Source organism: Perca flavescens, chromosome 18, assembly GCF_004354835.1.
Source record: "Perca flavescens isolate YP-PL-M2 chromosome 18, PFLA_1.0, whole genome shotgun sequence".
In the NCBI taxonomy this organism is placed as follows: domain Eukaryota; kingdom Metazoa; phylum Chordata; class Actinopteri; order Perciformes; family Percidae; genus Perca; species Perca flavescens.
In genome coordinates this window covers 25,438,314-25,458,445 of record NC_041348.1, presented here as the reverse complement: position 1 = coordinate 25,458,445, position 20,132 = coordinate 25,438,314, and the positions used below count along the sequence as shown (strand labels likewise).

The 20,132-nt window shown below is 40.0% G+C and overlaps 1 protein-coding gene across 3 annotated transcripts in view; it reads left to right on the top strand.

Moving 5' to 3' along the window:
* The window catches only part of scara5 (scavenger receptor class A, member 5 (putative)), a 78,330-nt gene that overhangs the window by 27,623 nt on the left and 30,575 nt on the right, over window positions 1–20,132 (top strand). For all 3 annotated transcript variants that reach the window (XM_028605382.1, XM_028605383.1, XM_028605384.1), the window contains 4 exons: window positions 11,594–11,793; window positions 12,371–12,549; window positions 13,101–13,227; window positions 13,429–13,597. In XM_028605382.1, coding sequence (XP_028461183.1) covers window positions 11,594–11,793; window positions 12,371–12,549; window positions 13,101–13,227; window positions 13,429–13,597 — 675 coding nt within the window. The remainder of the gene's footprint in view (window positions 1–11,593; window positions 11,794–12,370; window positions 12,550–13,100; window positions 13,228–13,428; window positions 13,598–20,132) is intronic.

Here is a 20,132-nt window from a genome sequence, read left to right as displayed (position 1 = left end):
AACATAAATGCATCACTGTCGCATTCATTGTAATTTGTGTTTTATATTAGCTGAAAAACAAAGACATCATATTCGATCTGAGTGTCAGAATGTATGTGACGCTAGTGGTTTACTAAATTTAAGACTACATCTTCCTTATTTTAAACCTGTCTTTGCCCTCCCCCTTCTCTTTGCCTTTACAGAAGAGGATAAACTTGGGTTTCAATGAATTTCAAATGACTAAAACTATAAATCATTATATTAATTCATAATTTGTATATTTTTTAACAAGCTAACAAATCCACAGTCTAACAAAGTTGTTATGGCTAACATGTTAGCAAATGATTGCCTATTTTGTATGCCATAATGTGTAATTGGCCAGAAGAACCACCGGTCACTTCTCAAAGTTTCCCCTTTAAATATTGTGTTCGTCGAAAGGCAGACCAGGAAATGAATACTCAGGATTCTTTAAGTTAAACTATAACAATCTTTAGTAAAATGATATTGCAAACAGATATTTCAGCCCAGTCTCATGGCAGTTCATGTAAATGTGACGTTATTGTAATCTATTGATACGTGTTCATCTATTGATACGTGTTCACGGTTTTTACGTGGTGGACAACACGAAAATGTGAAGTAATGTATTTCAATGGGAAGCATATTTTGTGGCCGCAGTACGAAAATGGTAGGGAGTAATATAAAAAGCCAAAAATCCGCGTAGGGAAGTTGGTCAGGGTGGTGGATGGGTCAAACAACACAGGACTTTCACCCGGGCGAGCGGGGATTGCATCCCGCGTGTGGTGCTTTGTTTGGCGTTTTGTCCCGCGTGTTACTGTGGCGCGTCTCCCGGCATTTAAGGCGCCCTTTCCCCGTAAGGTTTTTCCTCCGCCATCCTGTTTTTGTGGGCGCCTCCCGGCTTATGGAGCGTCCTTTTCGGCTGCCTCTTGGCGTCCTTTCCCTGAGAAAATAACGTGACATTTACACGTCAAAAACGAGAAAAAGAACGTGACATTTACACGTAAAAAACGAGAAAAATAACGTGACATTTACACGTAAAAAACGAGAAAAACTTCTCCGTGAACACGTATCAATAGATTAAGAATAACGTTGACATTTACACAAACTGCCGTGAGACCGGGTTGGATATTTCATATGCATATGGATCAGCCGCTCCTTCAAGACTTTCTCTCCCTAGCCACCAACAAAGTCTCTCCGAGTCAGACACCGGACCTTCCTTTTCCCTATTCTTTTATTCATCTTCAGATTCCTCCTCCTGTCATTGCGTCTGGGTCGCCAATTGGTTGGATATCACTCAGACTTTCTGTCTCCGAGAAGATAGAGAAGTTGCGCGCTAGCCTTGGGATCGCTCTCATTCTCTTCTTCTCTCATGGCCTAAAGATGGTCTGTTCCTTTAAGATATTTCATTAGGTGCATTCTGTTCCAAATGTTTATTAAACAAATCAGGAGCACTTTTGATCCAATAAATTTGAACCCGTCTTATCTTACACATGCCAGACAGGAGGAGACAGCGAGGCCATCCCAGGCTACAGGACATTCTTATTCTAAACCCAATATATTTCTACACCGCTTAATGAATGTAACTGTACGTACACGCTGCCGACTTGAGCTGCAAAAGATGCTCTGGCTGCCCTGTCAAGGACGCTTGTAAAAAAGTACGGGGAAGCTTTTGACGCTTTGGCCGCCCCGACGTGCCAGCAGTCTATGTTCGATCATGTTCAACACACGATTGAAGAAAAAGCACAAGCAGCCACTGCACGTCCAATACACTGACACTAGAAAGCTTTTATAAATTATATATATAATGACAGAATTTCTATTGTTTGTTTGTCGCAGCGGTGTCTGTTAGCAGTTAACCCGCTCGTTAGCCGCTGAACCGCAGCAGAATGCAGGCAGAGCGAGCAGCCGCCAGACTCTACTCTGTAACCCGTGTAGGACTTCACTGTGAGCGGACTGTTTAGAGACGGTGAGACCAGCAGTTAATGTTAACTGGTCCCTATATGCAAACAAAGTCATATCATAAATTATAGGGAACCCAGCAACAGCGATGATGAGCTTTTTCTCCATTTTCTCGGAACTAATGTTTTGGTAGGAACGAAAGTTTACATCGTATATGTTACTCTGGGATTAGCCAGCGCGAAGGATGTCTATATTCCGACTGGTTGGTGGTCGTTTTCCGCTGAACCGTGTCATAGCTCATTACCAAAAAGTTGACCAAACTTCAACTTTCTGCTTGACACTCTGGTCGCTCAACACACCCAAGCACGCCCAAAACACCGACTGATTTGCCGCTTCTTGCAGCTGAGAGAAGCTGGCTTCCATTGAAAATGAATAACTTCCTGTAACTTTGGAGTCGGCGGCGGTGTGTACGTACAGTAAGCCATTCTCCTTTCGGCTTTGTTGGGTCTTAACCAATTTCTGATCCATATCTGGCTAATCAGCCTCTAAATGTTCAATGTTATCCAACAGTTGGGGCTAACTAGCTTTCCTTTTGGTGCTGGGCAGCTAGCATACAGTGATTACCACTTTTTTTGTAATGAAAACAGTGATATGAACAACAATACTGAAATGTATTGTATATTTTTGGACCATAAGAGCTGAATAAAGGAGGCTGAAAAGCCCTGCAGTGAATTTTTCCTTTGACATTGCCATACATACAGTACATACTACCATACACATACATAGTGTAGTGGTAAAATGAATGATAATTAATGTAGCTTTTAACTTTTAAATTCAATATTTTTTGTATCAGCTGTAACATGACAGCAAATTTCTGGTGGTCACATTGGTCACAAAAACTAGTTATGCTAAGAAAGGATGAGTCCAACACTTTATCCTACTCATCTGAAACCCTTCCTTTAAAAGTCCCCGAAGGATAAATTGTAAACATGCAGAGCTTTACAAATTTTAGATATGCTTCACGCCAAATCATGAGAGTATGACAAACAAAATACTTTGTTTTCCAAGTTTATCCATTTAATAAATGTATTTGGTCTACCCATGGTTCCCAGTCCAGAAGAGACCAACAAACACAGATGGACTGCCGGAGGCAGGTGGTGTGTGTGTTGTTGTGTCTGTTGTGGGTTGTAGTTTGTGTATTGTAGTGTCCAGTTTGGGGTGTGATTGTTTTATTTTGATGATTGACTGCGGTTGATTGCAAAGCTGTTTCCTCCAAGCTGTTTCGGATTCAACACAGACAGTTCCCCTCAGCTCATTGTTTTGGTTTTTACGGCTTTACTAGTTTGGTTCACTCCCTCTGCATCCTTTTTCAACAAAAACACTCTGATACAACACTGCTCTGCACCAAGAAAAATATTTCCATTAATATTGTGTTTAATATTGATTTTAGTCAAATCACCCAGTCCTAATTAGTTCCATTCTTTCCTATTCTTATTTTTGTTCTTCCTTTTGCTGTATCACATTCTAATTTATTCAAATTGAATCTTTATCTTACACACCGTTAGGATAAATTACCACAAACTGGTTTAAAGATGAAATGTCTTTAAACCAGCTGGTGTTAATTGAGCTTAACTCCGGATATGAATCTATTTTGCACACATCCTTTTAAAATGACCTAACGGCTGCCTGATGATGTTATCTCAAGGAAAGCAGCTTGTTGGTGGTCGGATTTTAAGATCCTGTAATTTCATTCTGATTCACTGCTGGAAGACTTTCAGGTCTGCAGTTCACAAAGACTCTTTCTTCTTTATTTCCTTCCCTCCTTCCTGCCACTGGCATCCCCTCAAAGTGAAGTGGGAATGTTGGTTAGATTATGTCTGGTTAAAGGTGACTAGTATTGCTATGTGTCTCTCACTTACACACAAACACATGAAAACACTGTTGTGACAGACGTGGTGTCCTTATCTGACTTTATGATGATGATGATGATGATGATTATTATAATTATTATTATTATTATTATTATTATTGTTATTATTATTATAAGAGCAATATTAAAAAAAATGGTTGCATAAAATGTGAGAGAGCTGGTCTGTGTCCATTACAAATAGAAAGAGAATTGATTGCAGACACATATGGTAAATTGGGTATTTTTAACTGAGAACCAGCTGTTTTAATATTTCTCCAGGTTGCTATTTTTCTCATCCTCCTCCCTGGTCAGATCACTTTCACCTCTGTCTGGTCAATTATAAAACCTGCACTGAATTGGATATGTATTTTAGAGTAACATTACATTGTCTGCAAATGTTCAAGTCATTTCAGCTATTTTACAGAGACAAGTAAAGTTGTTCAAGCCCAGGAATTACATTCATAGTGGACGAATATGCAATCCACATTGCCCTGTGCCAACATTCGATGCCAATACAGGAAGCAATTTATGTAGCAAGGTAGGGGTGTACGTAACACATCCAACTTATTTTTTCCCATTTCACAAAACAACGTATATCCCACATCAGTGGAAAAACAATCAGACCTAGCGTCATGTTTGCAAAAGCTTGATTCCAACAAGATGTTAAAGTCAAAACCAGCTTCATTTCAGTATCTTATCCTTTAATATGAATGTGTGTGTGGAGGTCAACTTCAGAGGAGGAGGGTTTTTTTAGAGGCTAAACTTGTGTCACAAATCTATCAGCCATGTCGGACTCCTTCGTGGAGGTCAAGTGATGAAAGACCTGTGAGCACATAATGGGTTTTGCCCGAATATGCTATTGTTCAGCGTAAGAGATAATTTATAGTTGAGCATACTAGATGAGGAACAAACATATATAATTAAAGTAATCATGTTTACCTTCTCTCATTCATTTTGTGAGCCACAGTTGTGGTGAGGTCAAGAGTTGCACTGAAAAAAGGCTATCCTAAATCACGAAATACAAAAGATTAGCCTCTTTTCAAACACTCCCATCTTCTCTTCAATGTTAGCAAACACTACCACACACGAAAAAGCTTAAACTGACTAGTCAAAGTTAGTGTGGTCCCTAAATAGCACTTTAGGAGGTCTATTTTTCTGAGTCTATTCTTTACCTCTTAATTGCAACGCTTTTGTAATTAATCATCTCTGTGAAAATGTTTTGTGAAAAATAATTTTTCAAGAATAAAGTCATAATATTTTTAGAAAGTCAGAATATTTCAAGAAGAAAGTTGAAATGTTTTTAGAATCAAGTTATAATATTCCAGTCCCGGGACCCTCACAGACATGAGTAGATGATTCAATTTAAGTTACACAAACCCTTGCAGCTATTTGAACTTTACACCTCTAGCCATCTGTGGAGGGTTAGTTCTTGTAGGATTTATTTGGAATCATTGCTGATGTAGGTCTGTAATGCCAACTAACATATTATTGTATATATTTGGCTAAACAACGAATAAACCTGATTTGAATAAGTGCAATAGCAGGGTCCTTTGAAGCTAAATGAAGCTGCTTTCTTTTCTTGGTAACACACACATACACACACACACACAGACACAAACACACACACAGAAACACACACATATGCACACATAGGCCTTCTTCCTGTTAAGTAACTTTATTAAAAAGCCTGTGAGAGCTAAACAGGGAGATTAGTAACCATGGGTGCTGGGCCTGAAGGCAGAGCACTGCATGACATTTGACTTGTACAACATTTTCAACCCAACACAGGGATCGTGAAAGACCTGTAATTTAGGGGGACAGACAAGGTAAAGGTCCAAACAACAATCCATACACCATCTTCTGTCCTTTTTAAATAGAGAACAAGTAAGAATGTGTGTAAATTTAAACATGTACAGACTCTACCACATTCATACTGATGATGACCTAATGACGTAATTAAACTATTGTAGATTAGAAGAAACCTTAATGAACCGGAGATTGAGTCACATTGTAACAACAGAAAATCAAACCTCAAAGAAACACAGGATGAATGTCAAGCATGTGGCGTTTATGAAACATAACATGAAAGTAAATTCTGACACAAGAAAATGTAAACTTCAAGACATTACCTTATAACAAAAATATAGTAGTGAGTAAGCTTGTAAAGTAAGTATACGTATATTTATGTAGTAAAACATGGCTATATAAAATTGTTTGTTGTTGTTTTCAATGATGTTAACTTTACCACACTTTATTCCATCTAGAAAATTTCTTTTTGCAACACCCACTAAAAGTATAACATAAGACATTATATATAAATATATAAACTATTGTCAATAGACCAAAAAAACATGGAAAGCAAACAAATGCATTCAGTTAACAACTTTGCAAATGTATGAACATGGTTCTTTCATGGGATACAACTCTTTAAACTCCTGCCTTAATACACACACACACACACACACACACACAGGCTGCAGATAAAGAGATAAATTAAGGCACCATGTTGTCTTTGGCTTTTCCCACAGCATGCAGCTCTGATAGACCTCCCTCTGTCTTCTCTCTCTGCCCTCACCATGACACTGTCCAGCCTGCTTGTCTGTCTCGCTGGGAGACTGTGATGTGTGCATGACTTTGCGGAGACTATGTCCTGGAATGATGTTGTGGGGACTCACCTGCATTCTGGTTACCAACATGTGCCACAAGCATAATTATTTATTTTGTGGTTTTAGGTTCAAATTAGGTTGAGTGTTAAGTGTACTGTAAAGAAGCTTGAAAATGAATGTACTTTATGAAAAGTCCTCACAAGCATAGCGAGAAGTAGTATGTGTGTGTGTGTGTGTGTGTGTGTGTGTGTGTGTGTGTGTGTGTGTGTGTGTGTGTGTGTGTGTGTGTGTGTGTGTGTGTGTGTGAGAGAGAGAGAGAGAGAGAGAGAGAGAGAGAGAGAGAGAGAGAGAGAGAGAGAGAGAGAGAGAGAGAGAGAGAGAGAGAGAGAGAGAGAGAGAGAGAGAGAATCAGACAGAAATACAGATAGTCATTGTGCAAGAAATACACACCCATTAGATCCCACCTTTCTAAGGTTCATGAAAAAACACACAAGGAACAGAACAAAGTTTTGTTGTATGTACCTGTTTTTGAACCACTGTTTTATTCATTTAAAAATCCAGTTGGACGGAATCTACAAAAAAGAAAAGAACAGAGCATTTCAGAAGCTATGCATGCCGTTGATAATTGGTCTTATACTTTGTTGAAAGACAGGACTGCATTTATATAGCACTTTTATCCAAAGTGCTTTATTTTTTGGCACTCATTCACACTCCTATATGACAGCGAGCTATCATGCAAGGTTTCAGTGTTATGCTCAATATGGACAGGAGCAATTGAACCACTGACTATGCGATCAATTGATGACCCGCTCTTTCTACTGAGCCACAGCCATCCTAACTCTTTCAGAAAAGCAGTCATTTTATCACATTTATTCTTTGTTGCTCCAACAAAGGCCAGGAACAAGATGACTGCAAGCTTGCAAACATGGATGTTAACAATTCATGATTTTAAAAAGCTAAAAAAACTTTTTTGCAAATGTTTTCTGATGATGGAAATGCATTCAACATGTTTGTTAGGCCTCAAAGATGCTCAACAAAGCACATTGTGTGTAACAGTTAAGGTAACTGTGTTAACATAAAACTCCACCTACTATAGCTGCCATTAGAACACTGTATAGCCCATATTGGTCAATTACATTTTAGTCATTTACATCAAGTAAGTGACTCTCCTTTTGGCCAGCTTTTGCAGTAACAGTAAAAAGTTAGTTTATTGAAAATTAAAACCACATTGAATACAAACCGAACGATGCAAATACTGTGAATCCAATGCAATTGGATATATAGACCGAGTGAGGACTGAACCAGTAATGCAGAATCCATTCACATTACACGTTGAGGTCCAGCTGTTCTGCTGGCCCACCCTCCCAGCATTTGATACATTGGTGGAAAGTGTCCTCTTCTCCACAGAAGAATTGAAAGACCATGAAGCTGTGAATTTGGGACTAATCTGTTTTAAGTATTGTTGCCATGTCTGTGTGTGAAATTAAGAGGAAAGAATAGAAGGCACATGGAAAAGACGAGATGACTTTCCCATCGTACAGTTCTGAGCTGAGAGGTTTGAAATGGATTTGTCAGGCATGTGCATCATCTTTCAGTCAATTTCTCATCATCCTCGTCTGAAGTCACACAACACTCAAAATAAAGACTCATCTGTCCTATAGTAGCTCAACAGCAGTCTGACATTATTTCGAAAAACACTATAAATTTTAGTCCCCCGCAGTTGGATTTACAGTGAAGGAATCTTACCTGCTTCTCTTCACATTTAGATCCAGTAAATGTCATAGACTGTATAAAAGAAGTGGACATAGCCACTGTGACATCACCCATTGCTTTGTTGACTACCGTTTTGAAGCCTCGAGTTTGGCATTTTGGTTGCCATCTTGGTTTTTTGGTACCAGAAGTGACCATATTTGGTGGAGCTGGGTGGATCTGACTGAGAACCCAAGGACACCGCTGTGGTCGGGACTTGACAATCACAAAGTAGCCACGCTCTAAAACATACCCTGCTTTATTATCAATTTTATTTTAAATAGGACCATAATTTACAAAATGAACATAATGCTGTCTTGAACAAAACTTGAAACGAGCAATTGAGAAAAATAAACGTATTCTGAAAATGTTTGCTGAGGTAAGAAATTGACTTCCATACAATCTGACTTGACAACCAGGAGTCCCCCCCCCCTGTTTGAAATTAGAAACAATGCATGTTTCAGGCACTGCACTTTTCAGGCCCAAAGGTTGCTGCTTGGTAACTGTCCATTGTGGTCATTTAAACTCTGTTGAATAGGTACAACTATCCATAACTTTGGCAGAAAAGATTACATAACAATTGTTCCATATCGGCTGGATGTGTAACATGTAAAGCTATAGCAACTTTGTAAAGTGGTATTATGTCACTGTTGTGTCTTTTTCCGCGGTCCCCAAGTGGCCAAACAAGTAGTTAGTGTGAATAGAAAAGCCTTTAAAAGCCCATTCAGATATCCGACAGTGACCCCTGTGGTTGATTGTATGTTTCCATGTTAACAGAGCTACGTTTAAACAGACATCAATTAGTGGAGAATGATTTCTAATGCTGATTGATTATTCCTTTAGGCGATGTAACCAGAGGAACCAAAGGGAGACACACGGTGGAAAATCTGTTCAAATATGTTTTGGCAACAAGATATGATTATAAGTGTATATGTCTTCACTCTAATAGCACAGAGTTGTTCTGAACCGTGAGAACCCACATCCCCTAAACAGTCTGTGGTTAAAAAATGTAATTCTGCACCTTAAACTAGTAAAACCACACTGCGGTTCCCCTGACAAATTTCAAAAGATTTGGAGCCCTTTGGATTACATTAACACTAAGCTCTATTTGTAACTTTTAAATTATCCTTACAAGATTATCTGAAAGAAATGTGGTATCCACATTTATTTTGTCACTGTTGGGAAAACTGTTTTTCCCAAGTTAAAAAAGACCAGATTTCTTGCTGACCATGGATGTTTGAGTTTGAGTGTGTGCGTGAGTCTGTCTTCCTCTTCTCCTCCTCATTCTCCTTTTCTTCCTTCTTCAGATTAGAGGATTATAAAGTCAAAAATTAAAACAATTAATAAAGCAATGAAAACCAGATATCTAGAATAATGGCCCACTATATGGTCTTGGTCTTTGTTTCTTCTTTCTTTTCAGAGAGCACTACTGCTGAGAAACTCCACCAGGTTCTTCATGAGCATAAATGTGTGTTCTTCTGAAAAAAAAAAACACCACTGTTGACAGACCATCATTTAGCAATTAAGCACCCTGTGTAGTGGAGAGATTTTGGATTATTTAGTTTTTTCAGGTCATTAGGAATAAACCTAACACACATAATGAAGGGGAATTGAGGGAATCAAGATGGTTTGTTTGCAGCAGTGTGGTTTTGCAGCACTTTTCGTGCGCTGAGGTCATGCACACGTTTCTTGGCTTTGATGCCACACCCACAGAAACACACTTTTATCACTCTCTTCGATATGTGAAAACAGAAAACGTGCAGAGACTTTGTGATATCGGACTGTTAGGGGCATCAACGTGTCGAATTTGTAAAGGGAATTATCTGCTTCCTCTCATTTCCCAAGTCATACTTTTTTTTCTCTCTATCTGAGGTATTATGCACACATTGGTCCCTGCTGGTCCTGCAGAGAGGATGTCGTCATGGCATAATGCTGAGTATCTGGTTTCAAAATATCTCCCGGGCTATCGAGCCGTTACCATGCAACATGCTCTCAACATAACATGAAACCAAGGAGCTTTTTCTCATTAGGCACTTGGAGAACAGAGAAAAGGGAAAAGAAGAAGTGGCCTTTATGCCACAGCCAAAAACAAGACAAGAAAGGTTCATCAGTAATATGTTAACTGTCAGCAATGTGATGTAACAGATACAAAAAAAATATGTGTAACAAATAAACCCATGGGTAATTTAGATCATGTTGTCCCAAAACTCTTAAAGGAGAACATGTTGGCACTCTCCCTTTTTATGTTTCTTCTATGTTTACAATTCAAGCATCAAAAGTAAAAGTACTCTTTCTGCAAAAAAAATCCTCATGATTTATACTGTATATTATCAAATATAACATTATTCCTTCCTCCAAAGGGTCACAACATAAATCTGCAGGGTCGTGAGATGATTCATGGGGTATGAAATAGAGTGCGGATCGGGACGCATTTGTCTGTCCAAGCCCGGCCCGCGTCCGACAGAGCAGTTACCGAACCCGGCCCGAGCCCGACAGGCATTAAGATATTTATGTCCGAGTCCGACACAGTTAAAATCAAATTTTTTTCTCATACTAATGACATATGTACGTTTGTTTGTGTGGAAAGCCCGCTTTTATTAAGCAACTGTAGGAAGGCATTCGGAAATGTCAACAGATGAGCGCATCAGCACACACGGGGAAACAAGTGCACGTTAACACAGGCGCGCACCTACAAAATAAGCTTTTTTAAATTTAAAATGTTCAATGCCTTATCGCGCTGATGTGACCAAGCCCAACCTGAACATCATTTTTAAATATCTGTCCGAACCCGGCCCGGCCCGTCTGGTACCGTTCAGGTATCCATCCTCTTTTCTGAAAGCAGAAAAACAAGCTTCTTCTACACAAATTTGTATTTACTACATTTATTTTTATAGCTGGGGTGCAGGACTTTAACTTATAAATGAACGTCCGTTAAGCCCTTACCAAACAAGTTCACACAATGCTGATTAACCCTATTGTCAGGGAAAGCTGTCTGTATTGTTTAAAGCATTCTGAGCTAGTGCTCTCTCTCCTTCAAGTATTGGACAAACCGCAACATGCCGAGGCCAATTTCAACATCAGTCAAAATGGAGACGGAATTTCCACAATATGTCATCGGTAAAACACAGAGAGCCTCACAGCGAGCCAGCTCTGGAAACTGGTTTTGAAGTCATACAAATATTTTCGTCATAATTTAACAAAACAATACATTAAGCAAGAATAGACGATCAAAATTAGTGCAGGCGACTGATCAACATCTGCTCTTCATTAAAGTGCTGGCTGGGTCCAAGCTGACAGTAGTGATTGATTGTAAATTATACTCGATTTGGGGGTTGAGGGATCAGTGAATCAACACCCAGAACAAATCTCTCTCTCTTTCTCTCTCTCTCTCTCTTTCTCTTTCTCTTTTTTTTCTTTCTCTTTTCCTCTCCAGTCTCTCATTCCCAGGTGTCTTCACAGCGGCAGGCCGTGCTGATGGAGAACGTGACCCGGATGTCGGAGCGCTCTCGGCTGCTCCAGCAGACCCTGGGCGAGGCGTCCACTCAGGGAGACCTGCTGGAGAACATCTGGAAACTGGAGAATCTCTTCCAGAACCACAGCGACTGGCTGCAGAGGCTGGAGATCCTCATCAAGGTATGACACAAGACACACACACAAAAATGCAAGAGCTTTTACAGAGCAGGGTTTCAGACCTGGGAACTGTTACAGGACATGGATAGAATGTAATGATGATGTAAGAGATAAGAAGAGAGATAAGATAGATTTTATTGTGCCGAAGGACATTTTTCTTGGACAAACAAACTATATCTGCTGTTTAAAAAAAAATCAATACAACATAGTGCATACACACACACATACATAAAGTACACAGACACATACTGTTGCATCACTCTGCATTGACATTCTCATGTTGCATGCAGAGACGGCCACTAGCCAACAAAATTGCACACTGCCCATTGTGCAACACATCATAATAGTCGTCATAATATGTGCAGTAAGGGTAAGCCGCCTAATCAACATAAAATCAAAAAAGTAAGTGTGTGATAGATGGAGTTTCAGGTACTGAATTCACTCTGTATTTTCTAGAAATGTGCTTTTCATTAATGCCTAACAACCAATGCTGTTTTACTGTGATTTCAAAGGTATGTTTATGAGTTACTAAAAACGTAGGATGAATGACTATGATAGTTCTAAGTTCTTTCCCCCTCAGAGCCTGGAGGTGGAGCTGAGGAGCATCCAGGCTAACTCCCTTCAGTCAGAGGGCTACCTGGTGCAGCTGGACGACAGGTTGTCCTCCCTAAGCAGCTCCACCGGCAGGAACCTGACAGGCCTGACTGCGGAGGTGTCCCGGGCCTCCACCTGGCTCCATGACCAGGACCTCCTGTTCAGGTACACATTTATATTACAGTTAGTCTAAACTGACGATGATCCACTTCCGGGATTGTTCAGGTGCCGCTGGAAATTCCCTCCTGGGTGTCCCTCTTTTTAGGCCGGATGTCCGTCCCCTTCCTCTTTCTTTGTGTTGGCTTTCTAATCTCCGGTGGATTTATGAGGACTATGGTTAACTGCAGATCTCTGCAGGGTAAATCCAGACAGCTAGCTAGACTATCTGTCCAATCTGAGTTTTGTGTTGCACAACTTTTAAATGTACCACTCAAGCAAGTTCCCGTCATTGTATGTGGGGCTTAGCACCGCCCGTGACGATTGTGATGGGTTAGGGGAAATGCTAATAAACCAGAGCATTCGTTTTTCTCCCATCACTGAATGATCTGTGGACTAGCCAGACCCTCCTCCGCAGCACTGTGGAGGAAGGTCTGGCAACGCGAAACTATATTACAGTGAAATCCTCGTTTCCAAAGCATGTAAGTTTAATTGCATCACAACGAAGACTCTGTATAGTCTAATGAGTGAATTTGAAGAATAAAGTTCTGTTTGTTCAGGGAAACCTCAGGACAGGTGAGCAGGCTGAGAGAGAAACTGGACGATGTCAGTTGGACGGTGGGAGCTGTCAATCACACCTTCAGCAATGACATCAGTATTCACCACTTGAAGATACAAGACTTGCAGGTTCATCACAGTTTACACAAACATGTCCTACAAATCCAATCTACTACTTAAAAAAAATGTTTTAAAGACACATGTTGAAAGTTAACATTTAAGCAGTACAGTACATACGCAACACATATTACAAGCTATCTAAAATCTTACTGCAGCACACTGATGAACTCGGCTGTTAACACTCCCCCTGCCTGCGCTCCTGTTGCTCAGATCCAGATCAGCAACATAACAGAGGACACCAGCAGTTTATGGGTGACCCACGTCCACACGGAGGCCCAGCTGAGGAACGAGATGGAGATCCTCAACACAATTACAGAGGACCTTCGCCTGAAGGACTGGGAGCACTCCCTGGCCCTGAAGAACCTCACCATATTCGAAGGTCAGCCAAGAAAAATGTTCAGATTGCTTCTCTGAGTGCAAAAGAGCCCTTTTTTATTTAACCAGGACTTGGCTGTTCCCATAAGAGAGAATTAAATGCTTCATTCTGGCATTTATTCATTCAAGTCCAGGTGCCCCATTGTCGGCCGAAATGCTCCCCCTAATTGCCCTTTGGTTAGCTTCAGTGCTCTGTTCCAGTAAGCATTGATTATTTATATATATTATATATATATATGTTATTTGCAGGTCAAAATGCGTCAAGTTATCTAAGTTAGAACTGGTCAAAATTGAGTTGAAAATAGTGAGTTCTTTTCAAACATCAGGGTTACATAAAACTATTTTTTCTGCATTAAAATGATTGTATTTAAATGTGACTGACCCCCCATCCCCCCTGTAAATTACACCTATGCGTGAACCATAGGCACCAATTTATGTTTTCCTCCGTGGGTGCTCACGGGCGCACTCCCTTTAACAAAAAAAAAAAGTAGTCAAAAAATGTTTGCATTTCAGAACCTTAGGAAATGGACAGCGGCCAACACGAACAAACACGCCTATTAACGTGATAATAAAGTAGGCTATCTTTCACCTCAGGACAGCGCCACTTCTCACAAATACCGATAGGGTTGGAGATGAGAACCGCGATCAGCAGGGGGCTGACAGCGACATAACCAATCACACTATGACAGACGCTCCACTTAGCACTAACTGCAATGTTTCATTTTAAATGAATGGAGCCTACTGGCAGTCCGGAACAAGTGGGTGCTCGAGCACCCACAGCATCGGCACCCATGTCGTGAACACATGTTTCCACTGACATGTGATAGCCGTGCAGGATTGTTGTGGTCCTGCTTGGTAGCGGCCATCCTGTGATGGTATTCTCTCTCCAGCCAAAGACTTCTACTGCGCTAAACTGACGCCACACATGTTTTCTTGCTGGTGAATAAAAATGTCTCTGTGTTCAGCCTCTCAGTACTTGTGTAATTTGAGTTTCTGTGGTTTAAAGTTAAGTTTGACTCCTACATACCTGTCAGTGCTTTTCTCATATCTGTCTTATTTCGCTGTTTAAGGATTCAACATGCTTCAGCCATGTTGGAGCTGTTGAGAGAGAGAGAGAGAGAGAGAGAGAGAGAGAGAGAGAGAGAGAGAGAGAGAGAGAGAGAGAGAGAGAGAGCGCGCATTTAAGTGTGCAATTAACAAGAGTAGGAATATATGAAAAACATGTATACACAGCATAAGGATTTGAGAACTTTAACTCTTAGTATAATGAATTCCTTTGGGTGGGACTTTGTTCTCCAAAAGGTTCATTTACAATAGCGCATCTGAGCCAATAGATGTTTGCAGTGTGATTGAATGGAGAGTGACCGTGGCACGCAAACGTGATTTTAGACCGTGGGATTACTACCGCCGGGTATTGAGCAACTCTGAATGTTCTTCATCCAATCTGTTCAGATGTGATTAGTCCCGACGTGGTACGACTCTCGCTGCTAGGGCGCAAAATGATTTCCCTGGCTTGTTAAAATCAGAATAGGTATGTTATGACGCAATGCTGGCAGGGGACGTGGCCCGAGCTGATTGATGGCAACTCAAACCGAACGAGACCCCTGATCGCGTGTCTGCTTCACATGTGGGTGGGATGCCATTTCTCCTGGGCCTGGAAACAATTGTGGGTTAAATTTAGACGCTACATCCAGAGTGAAAACTCAACTACTCAGTTCTGTCATTAGTTTTTGCTCCGCAGCCCATTTGTTTGTTGTTAGTTCGCAGTCACCTTAGCCAAGAAAAGTTTTACATCTCTATCCATGTTTATCCTCGTGCCTCCTTTTTTTCTTCTCTGTCCTCTCCTCTCTTTTCTTTATGTTAAGTTAATTTACCTTTAATTTCTCTGTGACTTACACAGCGATGTTCATGCCACACATACGACTTGTTGTAATAATAATAAAGACACATGAGAAGCTGTTTTATATATGTCGCCTGGAGTCTTTTACCTCTCCAGGTGCTAAATTATTAGACAACGTGGTATAATTTACAGTAACATCTGCCCACTAAGGGAAAATGACTGTATATGTGTGAGATCAATTAGTGTCTTAGCAGTGACTAAATATTTGGATTTTCAAAGGTCATTGCCAATAGTTTTGGGGATTGATGTTATCGATAGCTAAATTGTCAAAAATGATTTCACAGAATTGGTATTTCTTTCGTAATTTATTTCTTTTGTTTAAAGGCACGGTGTGAAGTTTCTGACCTCCAGTAGTGCGATACACAGTCCTGCCAAAGGTTTCTCACTATTCCACTGATCTCCATGTGGCGGTAATGACATAAGAAACACAGCAATGTGCCAACGAAGGCAGTAAAGAAGACTTCCAGTCAGTAAACGTTGTTTACATGGATGTAAACAATAGACAAAGAACTACTTAACTAAACTACTTTTGGATTTGCAAATGTTTTATGAGGAAGGAAATACATTTAACACGTTTCTTAGACCTCAAGGATACCCACAATGCATCTTGGTGAGTAACAGGGTGGCTGGCGTTCAGGAGGTAGAGCTGGTGATCCCGTTTGCTACCTTTCAAGGGCAGCGAACTCTGCTGAGGAAGATTGCGTAATACAATCGAAAGCTCCAGAATAGCTACTTAATGTCACGATCGAGAATGAATCTCAGGCAAATCTTTACACGTTTCCATGTCAACTGGGCAAACTCTCTGCTGAGGTAACTCATGCCATATGATTGAAAGCTTTTCTCCTATATGAACAGTATATTGCCATGTCACTCTGGTCTAAGTGTTTAATTGGCATGAAACAAATGCCTTCTACTTGGGTTTCACAACTATCCTTCAATTTGACAGCAGTATGTGTCAGTGTGTCTATGTGTGAGACAGAGAAATGTTCTGGTCACATGCACTGCAAACTCAATTTCCGTGTGGAGATATTTTCTGGCTTTTATGTATAGGCCCACACTCTGTTATGTAAGGACACCAACAAGAAATAGGTCCTTTGTTAGTGCCTGTTTGATCTTTTGCTCCTATGGTGAAGACAAGGAACTATAAAAATACTGTCTTTGGACTACCCTGCATTTACAGGAGAGGGAATCAAAACAGTAAAGGGCAGATAAACAATGAGTGAAACTCGCTATAAAGCTCCATAATGCGGAGGAGAGTTGCATATTCAGGTGATAATTCTCTGTATTTTCATCACTATGAGCCAACCGTTTCACATTTTCATTTGATATACTGCTATTGTAAAATATATCAATTATAGCCGCTTTAAACTCTTACCTAAGGATCTTTTTTCCAAACCTGAACTGTGATGGTTGCTTATGTAGCCAGGTTTTCAGTGACATAGAGTTTACTGTTTATGGTAACATACATTTGAAAACAAATCCATCATTTGAGACTACTCGGTTACATAATTACTGGAAAGGTCTTGTTTTTTTCTCTAGCTAATATTGTTTCTCTAGGTTTTGCCAGAAGATGACACATTTTCATACACAAGTCTCATCGAAATCCAGATCTTATCATATGGCTATGATGACATGTACAGGTTTGGATGGATGATCTGTTGTTGCTGACAGCTGCTGAGCTGCAGGAGTTTTGTGCTGAGTTTGTCAAATATTACGAGTCGCTTTGAGCAGAGCTGAGGTCTGGAAACATTTACAGCCCTATGTGTCATCTGATGATCATTAATGTACATTTTGAGTGGTATGTTTGCTTTACTAGTGAAGAGTTCGATTGCTCAATGGAGGCTGGCTTACACACACTAGTTCAAAAAAGACGATGTTGTGCACATCCATGTAGTTGCTGGTGCAGGACAAAAAAAGTGAATGTTCAAAGAAGGTAAAGTCCGTACAACAGCCTAATGCTTTGATAGTGCAAATAAGGCACACAATGTTTCAGCCCACAATTTGGCCTTCCTCAAGTGTATTTGATTGCTGTGACCCATGACTCTTTATCCGTTTTCATCACATCACATGGTCAGAGGTCATGTGACATGCGAAAAATAAACATACATTGGAATAATATTTAGACATACAGTAGATGCTAGATGCTATTCAGGTTGGGCAATTAAGATGACAAAATAATGACCTCACTGTTTAACTTTACAATTAATGCATGTAGTTGTTTCAGACTAACAGACTCCAGCGGGTGTGCCTCTCATGAGTACAATTCAATTCAAATTCCTAGAACAACAATTTAAGATGGCTACACATTTTTCAATAGGTGACATGAATAATTGTGACATGATTTGCTTACACTCATTCACATTCAACTCACATTTTTTTTATATTCGTCACAATTTCAATGTATTTTACAAAGAAAAGGGAAAATCTACGGTGGCCGAGACGTGCTGAACCAACTTGCATATCCAAAATGCTTCTCAAACAGACAAGAGCTTTCCTCTTTTACATGTGTAGGCAATAATAGTCCGCTGGCAATAATATCCTGATTCATTGTCAACATCCGTTGATTCTCACTTCCCTTGTTATGTTGTGGCTTTTGCATTTGTTTTTTCCGTTAATGTTGCTCGTGTTTTTCGAATTTGCTAAGTGTTGCAGATATGCAGTTTGTCCCGGCCACCGTAAAAAACAGATGTAATAGCGTCATCGTTGTTTGTTCCATTTTCTGGATGGAAATGGCTTCTCTTTATACCTCAAGAAAATTGTCAGCTTTACGTCCCATATATATACTGTATATATCTTACAATGTCCATAATTGTTGAAAACTGGGAGCTTTAGTAATTGCTTTTTTTGCAGGCAACCAAGGGAATTTCTAATTCAAGATACAGCATTTTACTGTCATTAGGAAATCTCATGTCTCATAAGGTCTCTAAGGGTCAAAAGGTAAACAAATATCGTCGTATATGCGGGCCAATACGGTAATCTGTCTGTGTAACAGTATCTGTAAAGCCAAGGCACTTTATAGAACGCCTTTGCAATTACTTTTAAACACAACCTAGTCCTCCTTAGATTAGGGTTATAGATTGAATATCTTAACCTCCTTCTGACCACAGTTTTGCCCATCTGTTCTTTGTTAAAATGACTGTATCCTCAAATAACATAAACCCTGATACTGCCTGGCGTCATTCGTCATAGTGATGAATTTCACCACACTCTTGTTATCTCCCGTTACATTGGACATGCATGTTGTCCGATCACGGTGTGATGTGATCTCTGCTGAGACTGACTGTCTCCAAAAAAGACAAGCTCACTTCCCTGTTGCTTCACCCTGCAGTACATGTGTAACACAGACTGGATTTTGGATGGAGGCGCCTGAACTCCAAACGTGTGTTGCATTCTTGGACTCGGTGTTGTCAGATGTTTTCAGGCTGATCCTGAAGGGGCTGCCGGCCTTGTTATTGTTGAAACACTGTCAGCTGAACAACCACATAGGACACATAGGAAGCCAGGAGATTAATAATGTGAAGCTCTGCTAAAACAAACTATTAACAAGGACCCAACTTCTTCAGGACCACCAGGGTGAACAGACTTTACCAAAGCTAAGCCATGCAGACACACAGATATATAACTTTAAAAGCAGAGGGTTTGATGTGTCTATAGCTCGGAATAATTGAAAGTGAAACGTGAACTTTAGGTATTAAATATTGTATTTTGTAAAGTGATGTCAGTAAACTTAGGAGTGAGCCTAAAAGAGGTTCAGAGATCTGTTGTGAGTCCAGCTTTCTCTCACTGCTGTTGAAGAGAAAAGTTGGGGTTTAGCTCTTGTATATCGTTTGATTCCTGTGACCATAGATTATTTTGCATTTGATTGTCCGGATACCCAACATCACAATAAAGAAACAGTGTAGACAAAGCGAAATGAGAAAACTATAGCATCTCAATCAGTGGGAAGTGGAACCGGACATCGTCATGGACATCACTGTTTGTACCCGACCTTATCTGACCTGACCAGATCTCACCCAAACTCTCAACAACTACTGGATGAATTGTGATGAAAATGTGTACAGAAGATGAATCCTTGAGACTTTTGTGAACCCTTGACTCTTCATCTAACTAGGGCTGTCCTCGACTAAAGAAATTCTTAGTCGACTAACACTTATACAATTTTGTCGACTAATCGATTAGTTGATTTAATTGACAGAGCTGTGCGCTTTGAGAGGTGGTTAAGACTAGAAAAGCACAATATAAATGTAGTTAATTAACCATCTGTAAAACTGAGTTTCTCCACAATTAATCCTGCAAAAGCACCACTTTAAATCTTGTGTTTACCATAAATGTGCTCATGAGTTTCTTGGAAATGAGTAATTAAGCATGAATAAGCATAAAAAATGACTGATCGACTAAAGAAATCTTAGTCGACTAATCGACTAAGAGGTGGCAGCCCTACATCTAACTCCCTCGGCAGGTCAATGTTTTCACTTATCCAGTTAAATATCTATTAGATGAATTGGACAGAATTTGTTTACGAATATTCATGTTCCCCTTAGGATGAATTGTATAAAATGGCCTATAGTTAAATTCACTGTTGGCTAAACCCAATAAAAACCCAATAGACAGAAAAGCTGACTCCTGACCAAAATGCTAG